Below are 23,067 nucleotides of genomic sequence, written 5' to 3'. Positions count from 1 at the left end.
CACATATTGTTTCTTCCACAGGACCTCAGCCTCATTCAGTGCACATGCTGAACTATGTGAACAGAATGAGGCAACTGTTCAATATTTCTTTTTTCCTTAGCTGTTCAGCATGTGTGTGTCTGCTTCATTCACTGCATACCAACCAGCCTCCTCATTGCATGAGGTGATGTTCCTGCAGACCCCTGCCTCATTCACTACACAACTCCTTCGTCATTCAGCTGAACTCTCATTCTCATTCTGCCACTGAATGAGGCAGGGTTCTGCCCTTCCCCCAATCAACCCCCCCCCCCCCCCCCCAAAAGAGCTTGTGATCATGTAATTAAAAACTAGTTTGTAATGATTATGCACAAGGAAGTAGAGTTAAGGTTGCTTTGGGAAACCTTAATTTAGGTATTTCCAGACTGAGTGATTCGCTTTGCAGTCATTTGTCCCTCTCTTGTGTATTTCAAAAAAAAGTTTGATAGTTATAAAAATAATGTTGTCCTGAGATTTTGAAGCAGAGATATTCTATTAAATCCTACAGCCAAGTCCAAGGAGTGCTAACATTCATTTTACTGAATTGCTTAATGGATACCATCCAGTCCTCTTCCTGGTCTATAGAGAAATCCCTCTAACTGTTAGGATAAAAATATTTGCATGGTTGTTGTTTAAGATCTAATTAGTGTGCAACAAGATGGTCACTGTAGCTTGATCATATTCTCAGTATAAAGTTTTTCTACAGTTATACCTTTTAATTTAAGATATGTATGTTTTTGTCTACCTTTTATAAGGGTCCAGAACAAACTCAGTATGAGGAGGAAGATCTGAAGTTCCCAGGAACTAATTTTGTTGATGTTACTGATGTCCTTCAGGTAATTATATCCCAAAGATGTCCCTGCCTTTGACTTTTATATTCAATTCTGTTCTGTTCCTCAATATGAAATACAGCATTAAAAATTGTACTTTACACAAGAGGCATATTTTTTTTATAGTGTAGCTTTATGTGAGATTGAAAGGGGTGGTTTTAAATTGTTGGATACCAAGTAATTTTGTTTTTAAATGACTAAAAACATTTGGTTTAGAGAAACAAGCAATGGTAGGCCAGCTCTTACTTATTGTTTCTCTTTCTGCTAACTCAGGGATATGGCTCCCATTATTTAGTCAGTGTTTCTTTTACACATGCTAGGAGACACTGTGATCATAGTTGGCATCCTTTTGTCTGTGAGAGACGGTGGGAATTGTAGCCTATCATGTAAATGGTTTGCAATGTCTCATATGATTGAATAGTCCAGTTCGAGATTTGCATGATCTTTGGCAGTTATTGCAAATGTGTGTATCTTGGTTGGGAGCTGCTTGCTTGGGTGTGATCAAGACCAAGCAAAATCATAATTAATAACCCTGGCTATTTTATTACTAAAGAAAGGAAAAGAAAACATTAAACAACACAAATGACCAAACCAAAATGATAAACTGCTTATTTCCGTTATAATCTCTTCTGTACGTCTCTCTGTGGAGAGCTTTTAACTGAGATTAACACCCTTGAGAATGAACAACTCTGAGGTGTTCTTTTCTCTTGGTAAAGTTAAGACCAAAGTATATTGTTTAAAATTATTGTGAATCCATTCTTTAATATAGCCTTCGATAACTATGAATGTTTATAGGTGAGCAAAAAAGTATATTTGTTTCAAGGCAAGAAGACTTGTTGGTTATTAATAAATTACCAATTATAAACTGGCTGTCTATCTTTACTATATCCTATGAAACCAAAGAAAATATTTAAATCAGTTACTTAGAAGAAGGCATTTAAGGAACTATCTTGAGACAGGCAAATTAATCTATATTAGGAATCTTAAATCCAATTAAAACTAATTATTTTTCTGTTTACCATGGTATAACCATTTGATGATTAATAGGAAAAACTGTTTGTCTTTTAAATTACAACAGCATTTCAGTAATCCAACAAAATCATTACAAGAGTTTTAAATCTAATCTCTTGGCAGTGTTTTAGTTAACTTCCTCTCACCAATCCACATTGACGTCTTGGGGAGATTTCCTTGGGTTGATTTCTTCTTGAGTCTTCTCTTTTTTTCTTAACTGTTTATGGCAGTTTGCTTGTAGAGATGGGTTGGGTGAGTTGTGGAGTGCTTGCTGTCTAAGCAGAGTAGCAGAGGGTGGTTGTGAGGGGGTGCTCACTTCAATGTCTTTTATATCCTTCTCCTTATTTTCATGAAATCGTAGGGAAAACACACCTCTTTCATTCTTGTTTAGATTCAGGTTGGTTGCTGTCATTCTTTGACTGGCTTCATGCCTTTGGGGTTGGCCTAGGTGACTCTTTCACATCCTGAATATGCAGCTGTTAATGAATATGGGACATTTCTGCCACAAAAAAAGAACAAAGGCCATTGAAGAATAGATTCAGATAGCTTTTAAAGTTTTAACTCTTTTATTCAGTCCATTTTTTGAGATTTTTTTTTAATTTTTCTTATAGTATGACAGGAAATGAAATTCAAAAAGTCCAAACACTCCTGTTTTTATGTAAGAGCTTTTAGTTCTCAAAACAGTCTTAAAATTAAATAACTTTTAGAAAGTCTTTAGACTAAATGGGTGACTCTACGTGACACTTTTTGGAATGATAATTTTCTTGTCTTCCTGCATTCGATTAAGGTTTGCTCACTCCCATAATTCCCCATTAATATAAATATTCTATGCTTTAATGGCTTCTTATGTTAATAATTAGTCCATCATCAAGTGAACTTACTATATTTGTACATAAAACATTTTGCTAGTTATATAACAGTACTATCAGGCTTGCATTTACAAAATATTTGCAAATATACATATTGAAAGTAGCATATACAATCTTAAATATTTGAGAAACAACGGAGATTTTCATCTCTAAGTGTTGACATGAGTTACTTGGAAGTAACTGGTATCTTCTGTAAAACATTTCCCACCGTAAATATTCTCCAAGTGTAAAGAATAAAGACTTCAGTGTGTTTACAAAATAAATCAGTTTCAGTAAGGCTAGTTCTAGAAATCTGTGTGGGTTAAACATAGCTTTTTCTTTGAAAAGAAGGGACAGGAGGGGTTCAAATAGGCCCACTTTACCTCTACGTTTATTGCTCTGATAACACAACCCAGCATTCTTTTCGCAATCAGATTTATTCCTAAAAATGTTCACAAAGTTTGTTTCTGCTTGATGTGTGCTTGTCCTTGGGAGATAGAAGCGGAAACCTTCTGGAATTTCTTTGATTAGCTTTAACATTTTGTAACATAATTAGCTAAACATGTATATTGTTATATTTCCAAGCATCCTGGCAATAACACTTTTGTAGCTATATCTTAATATTAAGTAAAGGTTCAAACAAGTTTGTAACAACTTTTTAAAAAGTTACAATAATTTTATTAATATAATTTTTGTATCAATACCGAGGTCTTTCCCCTGTATTTACTAACAACTTAAAAAATATATCTACTTGTTGAACAATCTTATTCTTCATTGTTGAAATAAATACGTAATTTGTTAATAGATAAAGGACCTTTGACAAACAAAAGGAAGAGAGTTAACTTAATTTTAAGAATTGGGTTTTAATTGTACGTGCCTAGACTCCTTAGAAATAAAGGCATGCCGTCGAAGAACAGCACTTCAGAGTCAATAGTGGTACTAGCATTTGAGACCTACCTGTTTGTGCACTTACTGGAAAATAGCAATGAAGTAAGTTAATATCAAGTAGTAAGACAGAGCATACATCATTTGGTGATGTTGCAGCCCTTGAAAATGAATTGCATATATAGTGTTCTTATTACCAAATGGATTTTGGAAATAAAAGTAAGAAAAACTGTCAATAATACCTTGTAAATATATGAACATGCGAATAACCTTATTGATAGCTACTCAGAGAGCTCCATTTGTGACCACTATAGTATATTCACTTCAGAAATATGTGTATTAAATGTACAATATATCTAAAAATATCTTCCAGTTCTGTCAAAGCTATGCAAATGACTCTTTAAAAAAATGACCAGAACTTCTCTAAAAGAACTAATAAATCTACTTGGGCAGTTTTTTTCTATTTGCACAAATGCTTATTCTTTAAAAATGAACAGGGAAACTACTTAAGAAATCAATTTAAGAAATAACAGTAAAAAGGGCCTAACGGCATCTAAATTCTTTAAATGTTAACATGAGTTATTCTTCATTTTTCTCCAGGATTGCTTTTATTTTTTGTTCTTGGCAATGGTTTGCATTTTAACCGCAAAACAAAATAATGTTTCAATGGCAACACATGTTTGGCTCATGACCATATATATAGTATTCTTAAAAATGTGCAAGACAAAAATAATGTGGAACCATAAAATCAGGTCTCCGGAGTGACAGAAATATTTAAGACATCAAAAGCAATCCTCTTTTATAGTAATAGCTTTCCTTTGAATGTGCATGGAGACATGTCCATAAAATGTTATGCAGGAAAACTGGCCTTTTTCTCCCATGAAAAGTACAATCTGTTAGAAGTTAAGAAGATAAGTATTTGTCAAAAAACTTCCTGGTTTTTCAATTTCATGTGGACAGGATTTTTTGGTACTTTGGTCCATGAGTTTTCTCTGCGTTTAGTACTTCTTTCTCTCTGATTTCTTGTGGTAGAAGATAGGTCCAGAAGATACTTAAGATGTTAAAATGCTAATTTTAGTTAGCTACTCTGTCATTGGATAATGCAGCAGTTTCCAAATTTTTGAAAGTTGAGTCCTGAGGAAGATGAAATGTGTTGTGCCCCCATTGCTGTCCTGGCGTATCGTGTTAAAGGCCTACCTGTGGTAATGTATAACCCTTCTGCATTTGCCTTCTTATGTCTTGGTGCATCTTGCACTTTGGGGAAATGCTAAGATAGACCTTCAAGTTACTCCCTTTCTTTTTCTTTATGCTTTGGAGAGCAGTGAAATAATTAACTATGTTGACAATCAAAGTATCCTCATTAGCATAGGTGTTAGCACCCATTGAAATAAATAGGACAGTTCACACCCTAGAGCTGTTGTTTCAGGCTCTCATTTTGAAGGTTTCTCCTCAACAGTAATAGTTAGAGACTACGTACACAAAAAAGTTTTAACAGTGATACCAGTAAACTGCCCCATCCATGTGGACACTCAGATTCTGCAGTCCAGCATCAACCCCAATTCTGATACATATGAGCTATTCCCTTCCTGTGTGTAGTTTTGATGGGCAGTTCAACACTACAGTATTCAGCCAGATGTTGGTCACAAGTAGCGTCTTACTTGATGTCCTTGGAAGAGAATCCAAGTACTCGGATTTCTCAGAGCAGTCAGACTGGTTAGACCTGCAGTCAGACCAGTCGTTCCCAAATGGGACCTACCACTGGTGCTGAAAGCACCCTTTTAAACCATTTACATGGATCCTCACCTTTCTACAGATCTATCAAAACCTGTTTCTTGGTTGCTATCATGACTTCTAGATGAGTCTTGAAGTTGGCAGCTTTATCGATGCATAAATCTCATTGAGTCATTCATAATGACAAAGTGGTATGAAGGAACTCATAATCTTTCTCGTCAAAAGTGAACTCATCTTTCCGTGCCGCCTAGGATTCCATCCAAATCCACAGCATCCTGCAGAAAAGCTGTGGCATAATCTGGATGCTTTTGGAGTACTAAAGGTATGTATTGAGTGCACCGATTCAACAAGAAGATTGGCTTCTTTGTTCATCTCCGTTCATCCGAAGTGACAAGGGCTCCAGCTATCTAAACTATATCTGGTTAGATGGATCAGATTATGCATTGTCAAGGCGTACAAGGCATCAGGTTGAACCTGTTTTGACAGAATCAAAACAGAAGATCTATGGTGTCTTTAGGCTCTTTCTGCCCATGTTCTTCCCCTGAGGAGATCTGCAGGGCAGCAACATGGTCCTTTATTAACCCTTTTATTAGACGCTATAAGGTGAACTTTCTATCCTCTGCAGAAGCGTCCTTCAAAAGGAAGGTGCTGCATGCATTGATCCAGAAGTCGCTTTCTGTTTTGGCAATTGATGGGAAAAGCCCTCCCTTCACTTGTTATTCTACTTCTTCATCCCTCCCTAGTTCTGTTCTCTGCTTGCTACTTCCCACATGTAACAGTATTGTGGGAGACATAGGGCTATAAAATGGGAAATTTCTTACCTGATAATATCCTTTTAATAGTATCCGCATTCACAGTTCTGCCTTCCCTGAATGGCTGCTTGTCCAAAGGACAAAATATAATTTTTGTACCTACCGTATGTGGGCTAGTTAGCCTATTGTACATAGTTTGCTAGTTGGCATTGAAGTTATTCTTACTAATCCTATTCTACGAGTTTTTACGCAACTTTGGAATTAACGGTCTGGTAACAAGCTGGAGCAGAGGGTGTGACCAGCAGAAATGTTGAAACAGGACGTTTCACCATTGTCAGAACATTCCCCTCCTTTTTCCTCTAAATGAAATTTTGGCAAAATCAACAAGATTTTGCAAAGCATTTCGGTTTAGATGGAACTGCATTTTCCCAGGGAAAATGGTTCCATCTAGTTTTTCTCACTGAAAAACTCATCCTGATGAGTACAGCTAAAGAGGAGGTTTAATGTAGCCAAGGCCTACACCATGAAAGCCTTTGAAAATCAAGGGTCAAAAAATAAATTCATGATTAAGTTATTGGAGAACTTTGATAAGAGACTATTAATATATTTTTCAATGATAAAACAAAATGCTCGTATTTTATCTGATCAGTTCCGCCATTTTTTATTTCTATAACATTATGTGAATATACTTTTGAGATCTAAATAGAGATGGCCTCAACTTGATACTTTGAAAAGTAGAATGATTAATATTCCAACTAGGTCTAAAATAACTTCTAATTTGTCATTTTTTTTGATTGGTAGTCATGATAGATATTTTCAAAGGTCCCTTAGGAGGTGAAATGCAGAATTAACTACAGATCATTCAGGAAAAGACTGGAAGATGACATATTAATAGGTTTAGTCTGTGTAATTAAATTCTGAACATTATTTTTGGATTTAATTTTCTGTGAAGATTATGTATTATCTCAAAATGAGTATAATATATACTTCCCTGTTCAGATTGGTATACTAATAAAAATATTTTTTTTAAATCTTATGTATATGATTTGGAAATGTAGAAAAACCGCTGAAGTTTTAGCCAGAAGCTATTAGTTACATGTGAGATTTATTGCATATACTTAGTTTATTTAATCCAGATGTCTGCATTTTAAACACTTTAGAAAAGCTTATATTAAATGGGAGACCTCAAAGAAAATTTATAAGAGTTAATGCAGTCAGTAGAACGAACATGCATAAGGAAACACTGGACAGAGGAATTTGTAAATTCACTGAGAATGAATTATGGCTATGAATGCATATATCCCAATAGAATGAATTGCTTATCAACTCACAAGTCATCCAGAATAATTTTAAGACGCTATGGCACCCTTATTTGAATTTAAATGTAATAAATTATTTTTAAATGTTACAGAACAGTGCATATAGAATTTTTTGGGTAAGATTTCTATTTGGTGCAATCCAAATGTGAATATCATGTTGATATGTCTGTTTTGTAAGTTATGCATTATTTAAGAAAACATCTTTTTAAAAACCCAGAACTTTCTTCTCTTCTTCCCCCCTCTCCCCCATACCCAGTAAGGAGCTTTGTTACCTTTTTCAATTTTAAAAGGCTTGAAAACTAGTGGAGTGGAAGACTGGGAGAGAAACCTTAATATCAGGGTGGAAGTGCTTGCTCCCTTTTCTCTCTTAGCCTGAGTTCTGGGATCCTTCACCTCACAGATTCCTAGAGCCGAGCCCCAGCCCAAGCCTGGAAGTCTACACTGCAATGAAACAGCCATGCAGCCCAAGCCCCGCAAGCCCAAGTCAGCTGGCTTGCACCAGCCGTGGGTTTTTCGTGGCAGTGTAGACATAACCTTACGGGTCAGTCCTTCAGGTCTTACTCATGTGAGTAATTCTTACTAGAGAGATCAAATGAACTAGATAACATTTTGTATTGGACCACTTCTGTTGGTGAGAGACCAGCTTTCAAGCTTACACAGAGCTGTTCTTCAGGACTGGGAAACTTACTCAGGTGATGTCTACACTAAAGAGTTTACAGCGGCACATCTGTACCAATGCATCTGCACTGCTGTAAGATCTCCTGTGTAGCCACTCTATGCTGACAGGAGAGAGCTCTCCCATTGACATAATTAAACCACCCCCAACGAGTGGCAGTAGCTATGTCGGCGGGAGTGCGTCTCCCACTGATACAGTGTTGTCCACACCGGCGCTTCTGTCGGTGCAACTTACGTCGCTCAGGGTGTGTTTTTTTTCACACCCCTGAGTGACATAAGTTATACCGACAAAAATGCTAGTGTAGACATAGCCTCAGAGTGTCACTGCTAAATGCAAGGTGGAACAGATTGTTTAGCATAAGTAGTCAACACATATTTCGAGGGGCCATTCACGGTGAAGTGACCCGGTAACACCCCTTCAGTGATCGGGAGGAAAGGAGCAGGTTGAGCAACTGGGGGTCTTCTTAGTGGGTTATAGATTGTTGTAATAAGCCGTAAATCCAGTATCTCCATTCAGTCCAGTATCTCCATTCAGTCCATGATTTTTAGTGTCTAGCAAAGCTGTGAATTAAAGCTCCCAGGCTCATCTTTTGAAAGTGTTGTGCAGCTTTCCTTTGAAAATGAGGGCTGAGAGGTCAGATATAGAGTGATCACTTTATGAAAAGTGTTCACCCCAGATGATTCTTACTATTTGGATAAGTAAAATTTTTTATATGCTAAACGAAGGTTGCAGGATCTGGTCCTTCGTGGTGTCTCTGTTAAGTGTTACAGTGTGGTATGATATGTGTGATTGGCCATGGTTCTGTGTAGAGGTTTGTGCAAAAACACAAAGAAACAAAAAACAGAAGGGGTGCAGGGTCAGAAAATTAAGCTTTTTAGTCTTGCATTTCATTGCTTAGAAATCCCTTCTAACTCTTCAGCAAATAAATGTAGTGAAAAAATAAATGTGTGTATTTAAATTACCATTAAGCTTCCAAGATAACAACACATCTGTTAGAGCTATAGTTTACCTGCTGGTGTGCTCAATAAATTCACATTTTGGTCCGTATCTTCACAGCCAGGTGATACTGAAACTTATTTTAAATTAAATTGTAAATTCTGCAGAAAATGGATATCCATGAAAAGATTGAAAATCTGTGCTATGGGACAGCATTTCTGAGATGCATATTACAAGTGACTTCAGTTATAATTGCAGTGTTGCTGTAGCTATATTGGTCTCACAATATTAGAGGGACAAGGTGGCTAAGGTAATATCTTTTATTGGACCTACTTCTGTTGGTGAAAGAGGCAAGCTTTCGAGCTTACACAGAGCTCTTCTTCAGGTCTGGGAAAGGTTCTTGAGTGTCACAGCTGAATACAAAGTGGAATAGATAAGTGGAACACATGTTGCAAGAGACTATTCAAGAAGCACTGGACAGTTAACACCCCTAGGACAGAAGGAGGATAAGTGGGTTACAGATTGCTGTAATGAGCCATAAATCCAGAGTCTTTAGTAAGTTCATAATTTCTGGTATGTAGCAGAATTATGAATCCAAGTTCCCAGGCTCATCTTTTGAAGGTGTTGCGCAGGTTTCTATTGAGGATGAAGACTGCATGATCAGATATGAAATGATCATTTTGTGAAAAGTGTTTGCTCACGGGTGATTGGGTGTTTTTGTCTTTTGTCATTTTTCTGTGTGAGTTCACTTGAGTGTGTAGTGATTGTCTGGTTTCACCCACATAGTTGTTATTGGGGCATTTAGTGCACTGGATGAGGTACACCATGTGTTGATAGGCGTGTGTAGGACCCCTGGATTTTGAAAGGTGTGTTGTGGGCAATATTGGTCACCACAGTAGTGGTGATAAGTCTGTAGGTTTTGCATCTGTTGTTCTGGCAGGGTCTGGTGCTGCTTTGAGTTGGTATGTCCTGGTCTCTGGGGAGCTTGCTTCTGCTGATGAGCAGGGTGAGGTGGGAGGGTTGTTTGAAAGCCGGAAGAGGGGGTTCAGGTAGTCCCCATTGAGCATCAGTCGTAATTGTTTAACAATACCCTGCCTGGGTTCCAGTGTGGGATGGTAGGTGACAACTATGGGTGTTTGGTCAGTGGGTTTATTTTTCCTGTATTGAAACGGGTTCTCTCAGGGCATTTTGTTGGCCCATTCCTTGATGCAATCTACTTCTTTGGTGGAGTGTCCTTGTTTGAGTGAAGGCAGTTTTAGGAGTGTTGAGGTATGTATCCAGGACTTTCTCCTCAGAGCATATTCTTTGTTTTTTGAGTGCCTGGCTGTAGATAAAAGCTTACTTGGTGTGTTTGGGGTGGTTAGTAGATCTGTGAAGGTAGGTATCGTGATCAGTGGGTTTCTTTTATATAGTTGCCTGTAGAGTTCTATTGTTGAAGTTGATGGTGGTGTCCAGGAAGTTGGTACTGGTGTGGGTGTGTTCAAGAGGGAGATTGATGGATAGGTAGTGGAGCCGTAACAACATATGCAAAACCTGCAGACCTATCTCCATATGATCAATTCTCCCCACAGCACACCTTTCAAGATCCAAGGGTCCTACACATTCCTATCACAACATGTGGTGTACCTCATCCAGTGCACTAAATGCCCTATGTCAAGCTGTCTAGAGTGGCTCACAAGCATGAGTGCCAACCTCAGGGCAGACTGTTAAGAAACAGGGCACAAAACCCAAACTGGTTGTGTGTTCTATCCTTAGATTTCACTAACCAAGTATCAAGTGTGAACTCCTCAAGCACTACAAAAGCCTTAACATGGAGTTACAGACAGTCCCATTGGCCACTGTGGTCTATCTTGCTACTTAGGCAAGCCTGCCTTTGTGATAGATGGTCACTTACACTAAAAATCACAGCAATATTCAGGTTACTCCCAGTCCCAAAGGACCAATCACTTACCCCAGGTCAGTTGTACCTTAGATCTTTCACCAAAGACAAGGCTTGTAGCCAGTCCTATATTAAACTGACTAAAGGTTTATTAACTAGGAAAAAGAAATGAGTGTTATTTACAAGGTTAAAGCAGGCAAACATACACACACAAATGAGTTACATTCTTAGATTTCAAAAAGTAATAGATGCTACTGTAATGTGCAAGCTCTATGTGCCCTTTAGGGTTAACCCAAGATAAGTAGCTTGGTGATGCCTTGCTTATGCTTAGAAATGTTGCCCTCTCCAAATTCCAAGCAGCACAGTGATGCAGTTCTTTCTGGTCAGGGATTTTTATTTCCTTCCCCCAGAGTTCAAACGGATGGAACAAGTGTTGGCTCCAGTCTCCTCCCCGTGTATGGGGTGTAGGGAGGGTGGGCAATCAAGAAAGTCTTTGTCCTTTGATGTTTCACAATCATTTGGTTTCCGTGGACCTTCCTGTGTGCAGGACCAGCACTTTACACTAATTAATGCTTCTTTCTTGTCTGGTGAGTTACACAGTTACAGAGGTTTTCAATGAAAACACCCAATGTAACTTTATACCATGGGCTAGAGCAGGGATAGGCAACCTATGGCACATGTGCCAAATTATGGCATATGTGCCAAAGGCGGCACGTGAGCTGATTTTCAATGGCACTCACACCGCCCGGGTCCTGGCCACCGGTCCGGGGGGCTCTGCATTTTAATTTAATTTTAAATGAAGCTTCTTAAACATTTTAAAAACCTTATTTACTTTACATACAACAATAGTTTAGTTATATATTATAGACTTATAGAAAGAGACCTTCTAAAATCGTTAAAATGTATTACTGGCACGCAAAACCTTAAATTAGAATGAATAAATGAAGACTCGGCACACCACTTCTGAAAGGTTGCTGACCCTGGGCTAGAGAATTTATAAATGAGATCAATACATGCAGCATCCTACAGGTGTTTCATCAAGTCTAAACACTATACACATTCTTATCAACTTAACATCTATTTTAACAATACTAACACACAGGTGAGCCAGACTGGTTCCCAGCTATGCTTTTGTCAGTGCTCAGTGAGGCCTAGTGGCCTTGTCATGAGCTGGCACCTGGTCTGTCAGTGTCCCACCCTAATAACAATTATGGGGTGAAACCAGACAATCTCTATGCTCTCGAGTGAACTCGCACAGAAAAATGATAAAAGAAAAAAACACCCTATCACCCCTAGGTGACGACGTTTCACAAAATGATCACTTCATATCTGACCTCGCACAACCCATTCAGAAGACAAACACAAGAACTTAAAATTAATAATTCTTTTAGACACTAAAAATCATGAACTTAATAAAGACATTGGATTTATGGCTCATTACAACAATCTGTAACCCATTAATCCTCCTTTTATCCTATGACTGTGGAGCGGTGAACTGCCTGCTTCATCTTAATTAGCCTCTTGCAACATGTGTTTACTCCTTGTCTGTTCCACCTTGTGTTTAGCTGTGACACTATGAGTACCTTTCCCAGAACTAAAGAAGAGCTCTGTGTAATCTCTGTTGGTGAAAGAGACAAGCTTTTGAGGTTGGTCCAATAAAATATACTACCTCACCCATTGTTTCTTCAGTTAAAATGTTGCAAGTACATTTCTGAGGTATTGCAGTTATCCTTTATCTTCCTGCCTCATGCACCACAGGCAGGAGACCCAAATCCTGTTTATGTAATAACTTCTGTACCACTATAACTGCACAGTTTTATGGGTTGGTAGACTTGAAATATTGTATATTAACTGCAAAATGGTTAAAGGAAAGCGTGTGCATAGGATGGTATAACACAACTGTAACTATTTTATAAAGCAAAAATCCTTAAGGCTGTCTCTTTGCTTTTATTGTAATTAGGATCAGGAGGAGGAGGATGGAATCCCAGAATTGTCTGAACCAATCCTGGAATTTAATAGACAAACTGAAGTTGTTTCTCCAAAATATAATGGCCCTCCATTTCCCCCAGCCGCTCCTGCTTCTCAACAGCCAGCTGATATTCTGGATGAAATCATTGAAAGGAGGGAAACTTTAGAAAATAGGTTGATTAGCTGGTGAGTTTCCTGTCAGGGTTAAGGTAATAAAATAGCAGCAAGAAATACATAATCAACACAAGTATTTTTTTTTAACTATTTCCCTTTGTCTTATTAAGTTTTCCCCATATATTGAGAATGCTGTCAATTTGGCTGTCTCAGAGCCTGCTGGTAGAAATACAAAAGTTTTGTTTTGTCAGGGTGGAACAAGAAGTAATGGCACGAATTATTAGCGGGATGTTCCCCGTCCAGCAGGAAAGAGTGCCCAGGGTGAGCGCATCAGAGAGCGAAGAGAGTGAGGCTGTAACCTCTGACATTGGTAAGTAGGAATTGTAGTTGTTCTCCGTTGCTTTCCAGCCTGAAGGCAGATGGGCAAAGGCTATCCATCTCAAATTTGGGCTAAAAAGTATTTTAACAGCTTGGTTAGGGAGTTTTAACTGTCTAAGCTGTAAGAGGTGTTAAACATACAAAACTGTTCAACTAATGCACAGAAAAGATGTGTGTTTGTGCACATGTGGAGGTGAAGAAAGGGGTCATCAGGCCAATAAAAGCAAATTACCCTGATTAATTGATAAAGAACATTCCACAAATGGGCCAGCTTTGCAAACAAATTCTGGTAGACCTCCGTCCATGCAAATCGAAGTGCAGCTGCGCATTGTACTTTTGCTAGACTACAAGGGTGACTGTCTTTATCTCTCTTGTGAAGAATGGCATATCAAATAAATGCCTGTCTTATAAACATACATAAGAGAGAGACATAGGGACTCCCACAGTCTCATCTCAGCCCTTATACTGATTCCCTCTGCGGCCTTCGACAAGTCATCTGCCTCAGTTTCCTCATCTGTAAAATAGGAATAATACTTTCTCACGAGTGCTTGAGAGTTCATTAATGTATGTAAAGTTCTTTGAAGATGCAAATTGCTAAGCATATTGTTATATCTCTGCAGTATGATACATTCCATATCAAGAAGTAAAATTTGAATTTGGGTTTTGTGTGTTTTCTTTTTTAGTTGAGGCAGCAGGTGGTGGAGGATTTCAGCTCTTTGTCAGCGCTGGTGTGCCAGTGAACTCAGAAATGATTAGTCATTTAGTGAATGAAGCTCTTACTGAGACTATTGCCGTCATGCTGGGTGACAGGGAGGCTCAGAAAGCAGTTCCTGCTGCAAATGTTCTTCAAAGCACAACGGTCTTGCCAGTAAGAGTGAATTTTTTTATCGTTTCCAGTTGTAGTTATGCAGCTGTTAAGATTTATTTTTTTTAATCCTGGATTTTGGTTATGTGCAATCTGAAGACATTGAAAAGCGATTCTGAATCAGAATAAGCATGTTGTGGCTTCTTAGTTACAGTAAGTCCCAATAAGTAACAAGATTTAAACCAATTTCACTTTTCAAAACTTGAGTTCTTTTGCAGTTTGCTACATTTATTTTTAAAATGCTGTGCACATAAAATTGGTCTCTGAAGGAGGGGAATGGTAATATTGGGATTTGATTATCCATATTTAAGGGAGTTATTCTACATTTATCAATCTCCATGAGTGCTCTATGGATGAGGGTGTGGAGGACCAAACTTGCCTTGTTTAGGATGTGTAGAACTTCAGTTATGTCCTCTGGTGGCAGCATTTCTGAACAAACTTAGGAGAGACAAGGTTACATGGAGAGCAGAGTTATTTATTGGTAGAGACAAATTTGCTTCCTCTTTTGGTGGAGAGAGGAATGACTAATTCCAACAGGCTGCTGACTGAAACATTTGATTACTGAATGAAGGCACCTTGTTGTACCTTGAGCCAGGATTTCTGACTTCTGACACTGTGGAGTCTGATCAAGTTATCTTCAGATAAGGTTTTTCAAGTCCTCTTGCTTGCTAGGAAGAGTTCCAGGAGGATATTTAAATGGAAAAAACACTCAGTGTTACTGGATTTTCAATAAAAACAACAGGAGTACTTGTGGCACCTTAGAGACTAACAAATTTATTAGAGCATAAGCTTTCGTGGACTACAGCCCATGGGCTGTAGTTCACGAAAGTTTATGCTCTAATAAATTTGTTAGTCTCTAAGGTGCCACAAATACTCCTGTTGTTTTTGCGGATACAGACTAACACGGCTGCTACTCTGAAACCTGGATTTTCAAAAAAAAGAACAGGAGTACTTCAATGATATGTCTTTTTCTTCTTTTATTTTTTTCAGGGGTCTGTGGTGTCTACTCCATTGGCTACACCACCTCATACCCCACTTCCTGAAAAAGAACCAACTCCAGTAAAAACTCCAGTTTCTTCTCCATCTGTGACAGAAATTGGTGGAGATGTTGGGGAACAAGAACAAATGACAGAAAAAGGTAATGAAAATGGTCTTTAAACATGAGATGGAACAAGTGTACTAACATCTATTGACTTTAATTTATGGCATGGAATATTTTCTCCCCCAAAGATACTATCTCTGAGAATAACCACGGTTGGGTCTGTGTTTCCACTGAGAGAGCAGGTGGAAACTCACATAGTTTAAAAGGTTTGAGCTAATTTGTTTAAAATATATGCTTTTTTGTTTTCCATCGGGCATCAGTTGTGCCTTGACCAGACAGAATTTGCATTGGCATTGTCTCTGGGCGTCATCCCTTTTCCTCTCACCATGTCAGAGAAATGGCTGACCTTTTGCGTCTTTATCTATGCCTAATGTTGTTAAATCCATGTTTAAGCATCCAAATTAGATTGGGTTGGCTTTCAGAAGTGCTGAGCACCCACAAATCACATTGAAGTCAATGGGAGCTGCAGGCAATTGTCTAATCCTGCTAAATGCTAACCATTTAAATTAGTTTAGTCCCCACAACTACTGGAATGTTTTCAGGTAAGATATGAAAGTCTTATGAAACAAAATAACTTGACCTTGCCTGAGGATTACTTGTTGTTTTACTTGCCAGTCTGAATTTTGTGATTGATTTCTTATGTGTAGGATTTGACATTCCAGCTGCCACTACTCCTATTGGCACACCTGCTGCTACTCCAGTTGATACACCACCTAGAGTAACTACTCCAAGCCCTCCTGTATCAGAACATGGCTCTGATGCAACAAGAATCGGAAGCCCAAAACCTCCAAATCCATGGGGTGATGCTGAACTTCCTCTGGATGAGGAAAAACCCAGTCCTTTGAATGAAGAAACTCTCCATCCAAGAGCTGTGTGAGTTATAACAATCAATATATTATCTAATTTCTCTTCAAGTAATTTTGCCTTTTTTTCCCTGTATAATAAATAACTTTAGGGACATACTGTATGTATATATCATGAAGTGTTGGGATAAACAATTCAGTAAATAGACGAGGAGGCTGATTTATATAATGGGTATAAGAAAATCAGGACCTCCTCCAGATTTTATCAATACTTGTTTGTAATCGTATTTGACAAGATATTTAGTAAGCCGGTTCTTGTCACAACTGCTAGTAACAGATTTTGCTCTGTTGAAGTGCTTTTTTTGTTATCGTTTTACCAAATGGGGAACTATTTTTGCTGCTATGTTAATGGAAGTAACTTCTTTATGACAAAACGCAATAAGCAAATTTTTAGTTAGATAATTAGAGCTCATTGTTGGGGTTATTTTTTATTCAGATCAGTCCATTAAATACTGTGCTCCTTCTTTTAATAAAAGCGTTGTAAATTAGAATTTCTTTACAATGTTGAGTTTAAGATTTAGTGCAGTGTATTTTGGTGCAGTAACAAACTATTTTCTTACATTTTTAGGGTAATGTCGGTGGCTAAAGATGAAGAACCAGAGATGTTGATTTTACCTTCTCCTGAACCAATTAGACACTTTGAGTCACTTGCTTGTGAACCAAGGGTTCCATCTCCTGTGCATACTCCCAGTTCTGGCCCATCAACACATGAAAGCAGCCTAACTCTCACGGAAACAGAAACTGCAGACAAGCCTATCTCCGAAGGCGAGGTCTTATTTAGCTATGGACAGTTGGTGGCTGCAAGAGGTAATTTAACTTTGAAGAATCTGTTTAGTTTAGGGTTGGTTTAAACATGTTTTTCTTTGCTGTTCATGTGAAAGTTACTCTCAACATTTAATAGAAGAGCATTCAATTTCATATTTTTTCTGGTAAGCCTACAGTGAGAGTGTACTGTGTCTGTACTCCTTAACTTTCTGTTCAAGTTTCTGGGCACATGTAAGATACTTCATCATTTTTTCTCATCTCAGAATGAAATAAGTGTTTGCTTATGAATTGTAAATAAATGAAAGAAAATAATTAAACTAATTAACTTAATCTTACTGACGTAAGAACTTGTTTAGTTTATTCCAGGGGGTCTCACAAGAAATTTTTTGGTGGCCTCAGAGTGTGGCCACCAACTCTTGCTGGTGGCCATTCTGGCAATTTTTCCTAAAATACTCAATTAACATTAGGAAAACAAATAAATATGTGCATGTACATGTCCAAATCATTGTAATTTATTTATGTAGGGTTTTATTGCAGAATCAATAATAAAAATAATGTACAGTTGTCTCTCTTTTTTTAACTGAACCTAAACAAAATAGAAACAATGATGTGCTTTGCGTGTTGTTGTCTTTTTTGTTGCTTTTTTCTTTTCTTTTCTTTTTTTAGGTTTGCTAGCTAGTAAGTCTTTCTGTGAAAAGTGATATTTCTATGTTTGTTAACACGGCTTTGCCCCCCTAATCACTGCCCAGGAGACTCTGGCCGCACGAAAAGCCCCTAGTGGCTGTATGGCTGCGTTTTTGAAATGCTGGATTATTCTGTCTTGCACAAGTACCAGGAACAAGTTGTAATGAAGGCACATTTTTTACATTTCCTAAGTCTCGGAATGTTTTTGTTGTTGACTAAAAATCTGTTCTTATGAGTGAGAGACATTTGATAGATAGAAATTTGTAACCTTATTAGAGCATTGTGCTGCAAACAAGGAAAAATATGGCATTAACTTGCGTGTCATAAAAATGGATATTTTCTGCTTGTAACTTTAAAAAAAACCCACAATTTTTATTTTCAGCGTTAGCAGAAGGAGGACTGTCTCTTCCAAACCTCAGTGAAAGTTTAACTAGCACGCTACACGATGCAAATGAAATGGTAAGGAAATAGTTGAGTAGGAAATTGAATTTAGCATAGTACCTTAGCTGGAGAAGTTTATTAGATAAGATGTTCTCTGATAAACTTATCCACTTATTTAAACTTCATGAAAGAAATGGACTGCTGAGCTATAAAATATTGAAGAGAATTCAAACTTCCAAAGAGAAAATATACAGTTCATACAAATTAATTCATAAGGCAGTTACACATGAATAGCACCCACTATATTTTAGAGAGTCCTTTTAAGAGATCTCTTTTCCTACTGCCTTGCTTGGAAGATTTTCATAGTTGGATTAAAAGTGGAATTACTCAAACATTTCATCTAATCTGTAATACATACTTAGCACTCAAACAACTTATATGAAATACAGTATTATTTACCCAAATTTCATTTTTTTCCAGTTAAATGATATATTAAGCAAAATGGCAAAGCATTATTATTCCCCCTGTCATATGATACTTCTCATCACATGTAACTTACTAAAATGAAAAAAGTTTATTTTACTCACTTTTGACTCTAGTTAAAATATTTATTTAAAAGGAGTTTTGTACTTAAAAAATGGAAGAGTTTGCCTTTATCTTTTCTGAGTAGAAACATGTTTTAGAAGTGAGTTTTCTGGCACAATTCCTATTTCTGTTACAGGTCACCCCTAATAATTTATTACACTCTTCTTTTAAAAAAGAAAAGAAAAAACAGCACAGCAAGTTGTTTAATACATCTGAGCACAAGTCCCAGAAGCATTCAGAAAACAGTGACTCCTGGGGATCTGTCTGCATGTACTGTCACTCTGATCTCAGTTCCTTTCTTTAGGCTCACTTCTGTGCTCCATATTTTTAATCTGTTCATATTTATTATATAGTTTGTAATTTGTTGGGAGTGCGGGGTGGAAGGGTGCGTGTGTGAGAAAGAGAATCTAATTGTTCAGTCTGATAGTGAAGACCAGGTACAATTTTTCACACTTGGGATTGAAGTCTTCCCATCCTGTACCACTTGCCTGATGATTATGATCCTTGTGAACTAAATATTCATATCCATAAGGGAAGATGTGCACAGCCCCTGTGATTGCTGTTCTTTGGATATTTCTAGGATTTGCATCACCAGGTGGTGCACTCCCACGACTAGTTCTGCAGAGACAGGTTCTTTCTTTCTTTCTTTCTTTCTTTCTTTCTTTCTTTCTTTCTTTCTTTCTTTCTTTCTTTCTTTCTTTCTTTCTTTCTTTCTTTCTTTCTTTCTTTCTTTCTTTCTTTCTTTCTTTCTTTCTTTCTTTCTTTCTTTCTTTCTGTCACACGTTCCAGTAAAACGTTTTACATACCCATACCTCACATTTCTGAAACTAGAAACTTCAAAGTTGTTTTGTGCTATGACTTAAGTCTCTTTCAGGCATAAAAAGTCAAGTTTGAAGAAAATCTGTCTAGTAGACCTAAAGTTGTGAACGTCCAAAGGCTACATTTCACTGCATCTGTATTTTGGAGGGTTGAGACATCTTAAAGCTAAACTGTCTAGAACATTCAGTGCATTGGGACTGGCTCTGTTCAATATCTTCATTAACGACTTAGATATTGGCATAGAAAGTACGCTTATTAAGTTTGCAGATGATACCAAACTGGGAGGGATTGCAACTGCTTTGGAGGACAGGGTCATAATTCAAAATGATCTTGACAAATTGGAGAAATGGTCTGAGGTAAACAGGATGAAGTTTAACAAAGACAAACGCAAAGTGCTCCACTTAGGAAGGAAAAATCAGTTTCACACATACAGAATGGGAAGAGACTGTCTAGGAAGGAGTACAGCAGAAAGGGATCTAGGGGTTATAGTGGACCACAAGCTAAATATCAGTCAACAGTGTGATGCTGTTGCAAAAAAAAAGCAAACATGATTCTGGGATGTATTAACAGGTGTGTTGTGAGCAAGACACGAGAAGTCATTCTTCCGCTCTACTCTGCTCTGGTTAGGTCTCAGCTGGAGTATTGTGTCCAGTTCTGGGCACCGCATTTCAAGAAAGATGTGGAGAAATTGGAGAGGGTCCAGAGAAGAGCAACAAGAATGATTAAAGGTCTTGAGAACATGACCTATGAAGGAAGGATGAAAGAATTGGGTTTGTTTAGTTTGGAAAAGAGAAGACTGAGAGGGGACATGATAGCAGTTTTCAGGTATCTAAAAGGGTGTCATAAGGAGGAGGGAGAAAACTTGTTCACCTTAGCCTCTAAGGATAGAACAAGAAGCAATGGGCTTAAACTGCAGCAAGGGAGGTTTACGTTGGACATTAGGAAAAAGTTCCTAACTGTCAGGATGGTTAAACACTGGAATAAACTGCCCCTCCAATTGCACTCATTATCCTGAGCAAAAAAACCAATTACTAGCAGGTTAGCTATTTCAGTGAAAAGGGGTATCTGTTTCTGGCTGGCTGCATGGTCTTCCTGTGTTGGTGTTCCACCACCCCAGGTTCTCCGTAGTAAAGGCAACATTGGCTTATCAGTCCTGCTAGTTTCATGCAGCTGGCTAAATATCCAGTCACCTACCTGCAAGGAGTGGTTAGTAAAAATTTGCTGAAAATTCTATTACCCGTGTCTACTCTGCTCTGCTGGGAATGAAGAGTTTGTATGGAGACAGTCTTCCTCTTAAGCCTTGGGTGAACAAAAAAACAAACAATAGAAATATTTTCATGTCAGTGTTCATCCACATGAAATTACTGAAGATTAATGAGTCAGGAATCTGAATGTATATTTTTGCATTCTTAGCATTTTGGCTAAGAACAAGTGTAGTCAAATATTTGGATGCTAATATCTAAACTGTATTGTTATATTTATTAATCCTATTTGGGTTATTGCTGACTATGTTCTCTGTGTATTTTAAATCAACCTTTGTACTTTTGGATAATTTAAGCACTATACGCAGATGTACAGACACTCTTTTCTTAACGTATGTATTATATAATTTTAACATTAGCTTTATTAATAATTTCAATACCAGATTCTGCATCTGGGCTATATTATGCATTTGCTGGGGGATAGGATTTTATGGTCTAATAGGTCTTTTCTGTCTCAAACTGTTAAGGTCTTGTGTATCAAAATTCTTAATATATTGATTGTGCCCTTCTTTTGCTAAAGAGAGGAAGCTCTGCTGCCAGTCTCCCTGTTATGAAATGTTAGTACTTTTATTACAAAAGTTTTTAATATTGGTAACTGTAGTAAAAGATGGAGACGCTTTATAAAAATAATGTACAGTTAACTCTACACTAAGGATGATCTGACTACTAAAACATTTTTTAATTTTGTTTTAGGATTACGATCCTCCCAGTGAAGGACAGGTCATGAGAAGACCCCATAGGGGATACCACAGAGATCCGGTTCTCTCTCTTTTTGCTAAACTAAATCAGGCACCAGTTGTTTTACAAGAAGTAATTTACCACTCTGAGGTATCTTATTTCCTTTTCATTGCTATTTGGAATTAAAGCAAAAATACTAGGCATTCTGAAATGATATTTTATGATACAAAGAAGGTAAAAAATCTGAAGTTTCTTTTGCTTATGGAAAAAAGAAAAGTTTTATCCAACCTCTTGCCCCAGAAGGAAATTCTTCTGTGAAGAATGCTGGTTCTACTCCAGGCTTCTAAGTACTTAAAATTCTTTTCCATTTATAATCAATTTTTTTGCTGTACGTAACATCATATATACCAGTCTCCACTATGTGAACATTTAGAAGTATTCCAGAAATGTCTGGCCATGCTTTGTCTGGCCATTTTGAAAGGGCAAGAAGTTTATGGCAGTCACGTGTCAGTCTTTCAGGTTGCAGTCTTCTTTACATCATAGGTAGTATAAAGCTATGTACATGTATGTTAAAGAATATTGTATTTAAACAGTATTACATAGTTTGAAAGAGAGCTGTTGTGATTCATTGAATGTGTTTCTCTGTTTTCTCTAGGATTCTGATAATAGTGTTGGAGAACTTAGTGAAGGCCAAAGACCTAGACTGACTAGAGCAGCAGAAAGTATTGTAATGGGACATTCAGTTTATACAGGCCAGGTGACTGGCCTGGTTACTGAACAGAGACCCCACCGTGTACCATCACCAGGAGAGTGTGACAGGGTTACAGGTATAAGCTAGAACATGATCTTTCCTCAGTATTATCTACTGGAGACCATGATGGAATGGAAAATGTGTCCGAATGTAGTGCGGACAGACTGGAACTGTGTTGAGCACATTTTTTTGGAACATGGTGTTGAACACCACCTGGTATGATGAAGGGTCTTGCATACTGTCTCTGCTAGGTGTTGAAAACTGCCTTTTCCCACATTAGTGGCTAAAACATTTTCAAACCTATTGAAGGGAGGAGGGTTCTTGGTATTTGTTGCCAATAGTTGGTCATTTTTCTAGTTAAGCTGCACTTGCTGTTCCCCCCACGTCTCCTACTGGGAGAAAATAAGCCCCTATTCTCCTCTCTGAAACCTTTCATAGGAGGAGGGGTTAGATGGAAGGAAGTTAGTGATCTAGTTGTTCCTTATGAATTGTTATAAGTCTGTTTTCCGTTTATGCTGGCAATGGCCTTAACTGATTCCATCAGGTTTCCAGTTTTTCCATCTCCAGTAACTAAAAACCAAGGCACCTCTCTTTACCTCAGTCTGGATTGTGTCTTTCCCAGTTTAGCAGGGTGGAGTTTGAATGTTTTGGCATGTCTCAAGCAGCATCTTCAATCTTGTTGGTGACATGTGGCATTCACTAAAGGATTACGCAGTATTAAATAGAATAGTGCCAAATGGTCCTTTACTTACACAAAACCTAGTTGTCATGTGTCTTCTGTTCTTTACGGGTGAATTTAATTACCATAAATGCTAGATTAACAAATAGTCCTTGAAGCTAAAGTCCTTAAAACCGGTATAGTACTGGCAGTGCAAGCTTTTACATGCTGCTTGCCCCCTCTCTCTTTTTGGTACTTGTATTGCCTCCATCACCATCATACCTGAGCACCTTGCAGTCTTTAATGTATTGT

General features: G+C 37.8%; 1 protein-coding gene across 14 annotated transcripts in view; it reads left to right on the top strand.

The window, feature by feature from the left end:
* KIAA0586 (KIAA0586 ortholog) overlaps positions 1 to 23,067 on the top strand; it is a 112,834-nt gene that overhangs the window by 53,831 nt on the left and 35,936 nt on the right. For 13 of the 14 annotated variants that reach the window (XM_065593823.1, XM_008170952.3, XM_065593825.1 and 10 more), the window contains 10 exons: positions 771 to 851; positions 12,843 to 13,036; positions 13,216 to 13,334; positions 14,026 to 14,210; positions 15,198 to 15,345; positions 15,957 to 16,182; positions 16,741 to 16,979; positions 18,004 to 18,080; positions 21,362 to 21,496; positions 22,002 to 22,173. In XM_065593823.1, coding sequence (XP_065449895.1) covers positions 771 to 851; positions 12,843 to 13,036; positions 13,216 to 13,334; positions 14,026 to 14,210; positions 15,198 to 15,345; positions 15,957 to 16,182; positions 16,741 to 16,979; positions 18,004 to 18,080; positions 21,362 to 21,496; positions 22,002 to 22,173 — 1,576 coding nt within the window. The remainder of the gene's footprint in view (positions 1 to 770; positions 852 to 12,842; positions 13,037 to 13,215; positions 13,335 to 14,025; positions 14,211 to 15,197; positions 15,346 to 15,956; positions 16,183 to 16,740; positions 16,980 to 18,003; positions 18,081 to 21,361; positions 21,497 to 22,001; positions 22,174 to 23,067) is intronic. The other variant, XR_010600822.1, reaches the window with a different exon arrangement.

Source organism: Chrysemys picta, chromosome 4 (genome assembly GCF_011386835.1).
Source record: "Chrysemys picta bellii isolate R12L10 chromosome 4, ASM1138683v2, whole genome shotgun sequence".
In the NCBI taxonomy this organism is placed as follows: Eukaryota; Metazoa; Chordata; order Testudines; family Emydidae; genus Chrysemys; species Chrysemys picta.
This window is presented reverse-complemented; position numbering and strand designations above follow the sequence as displayed.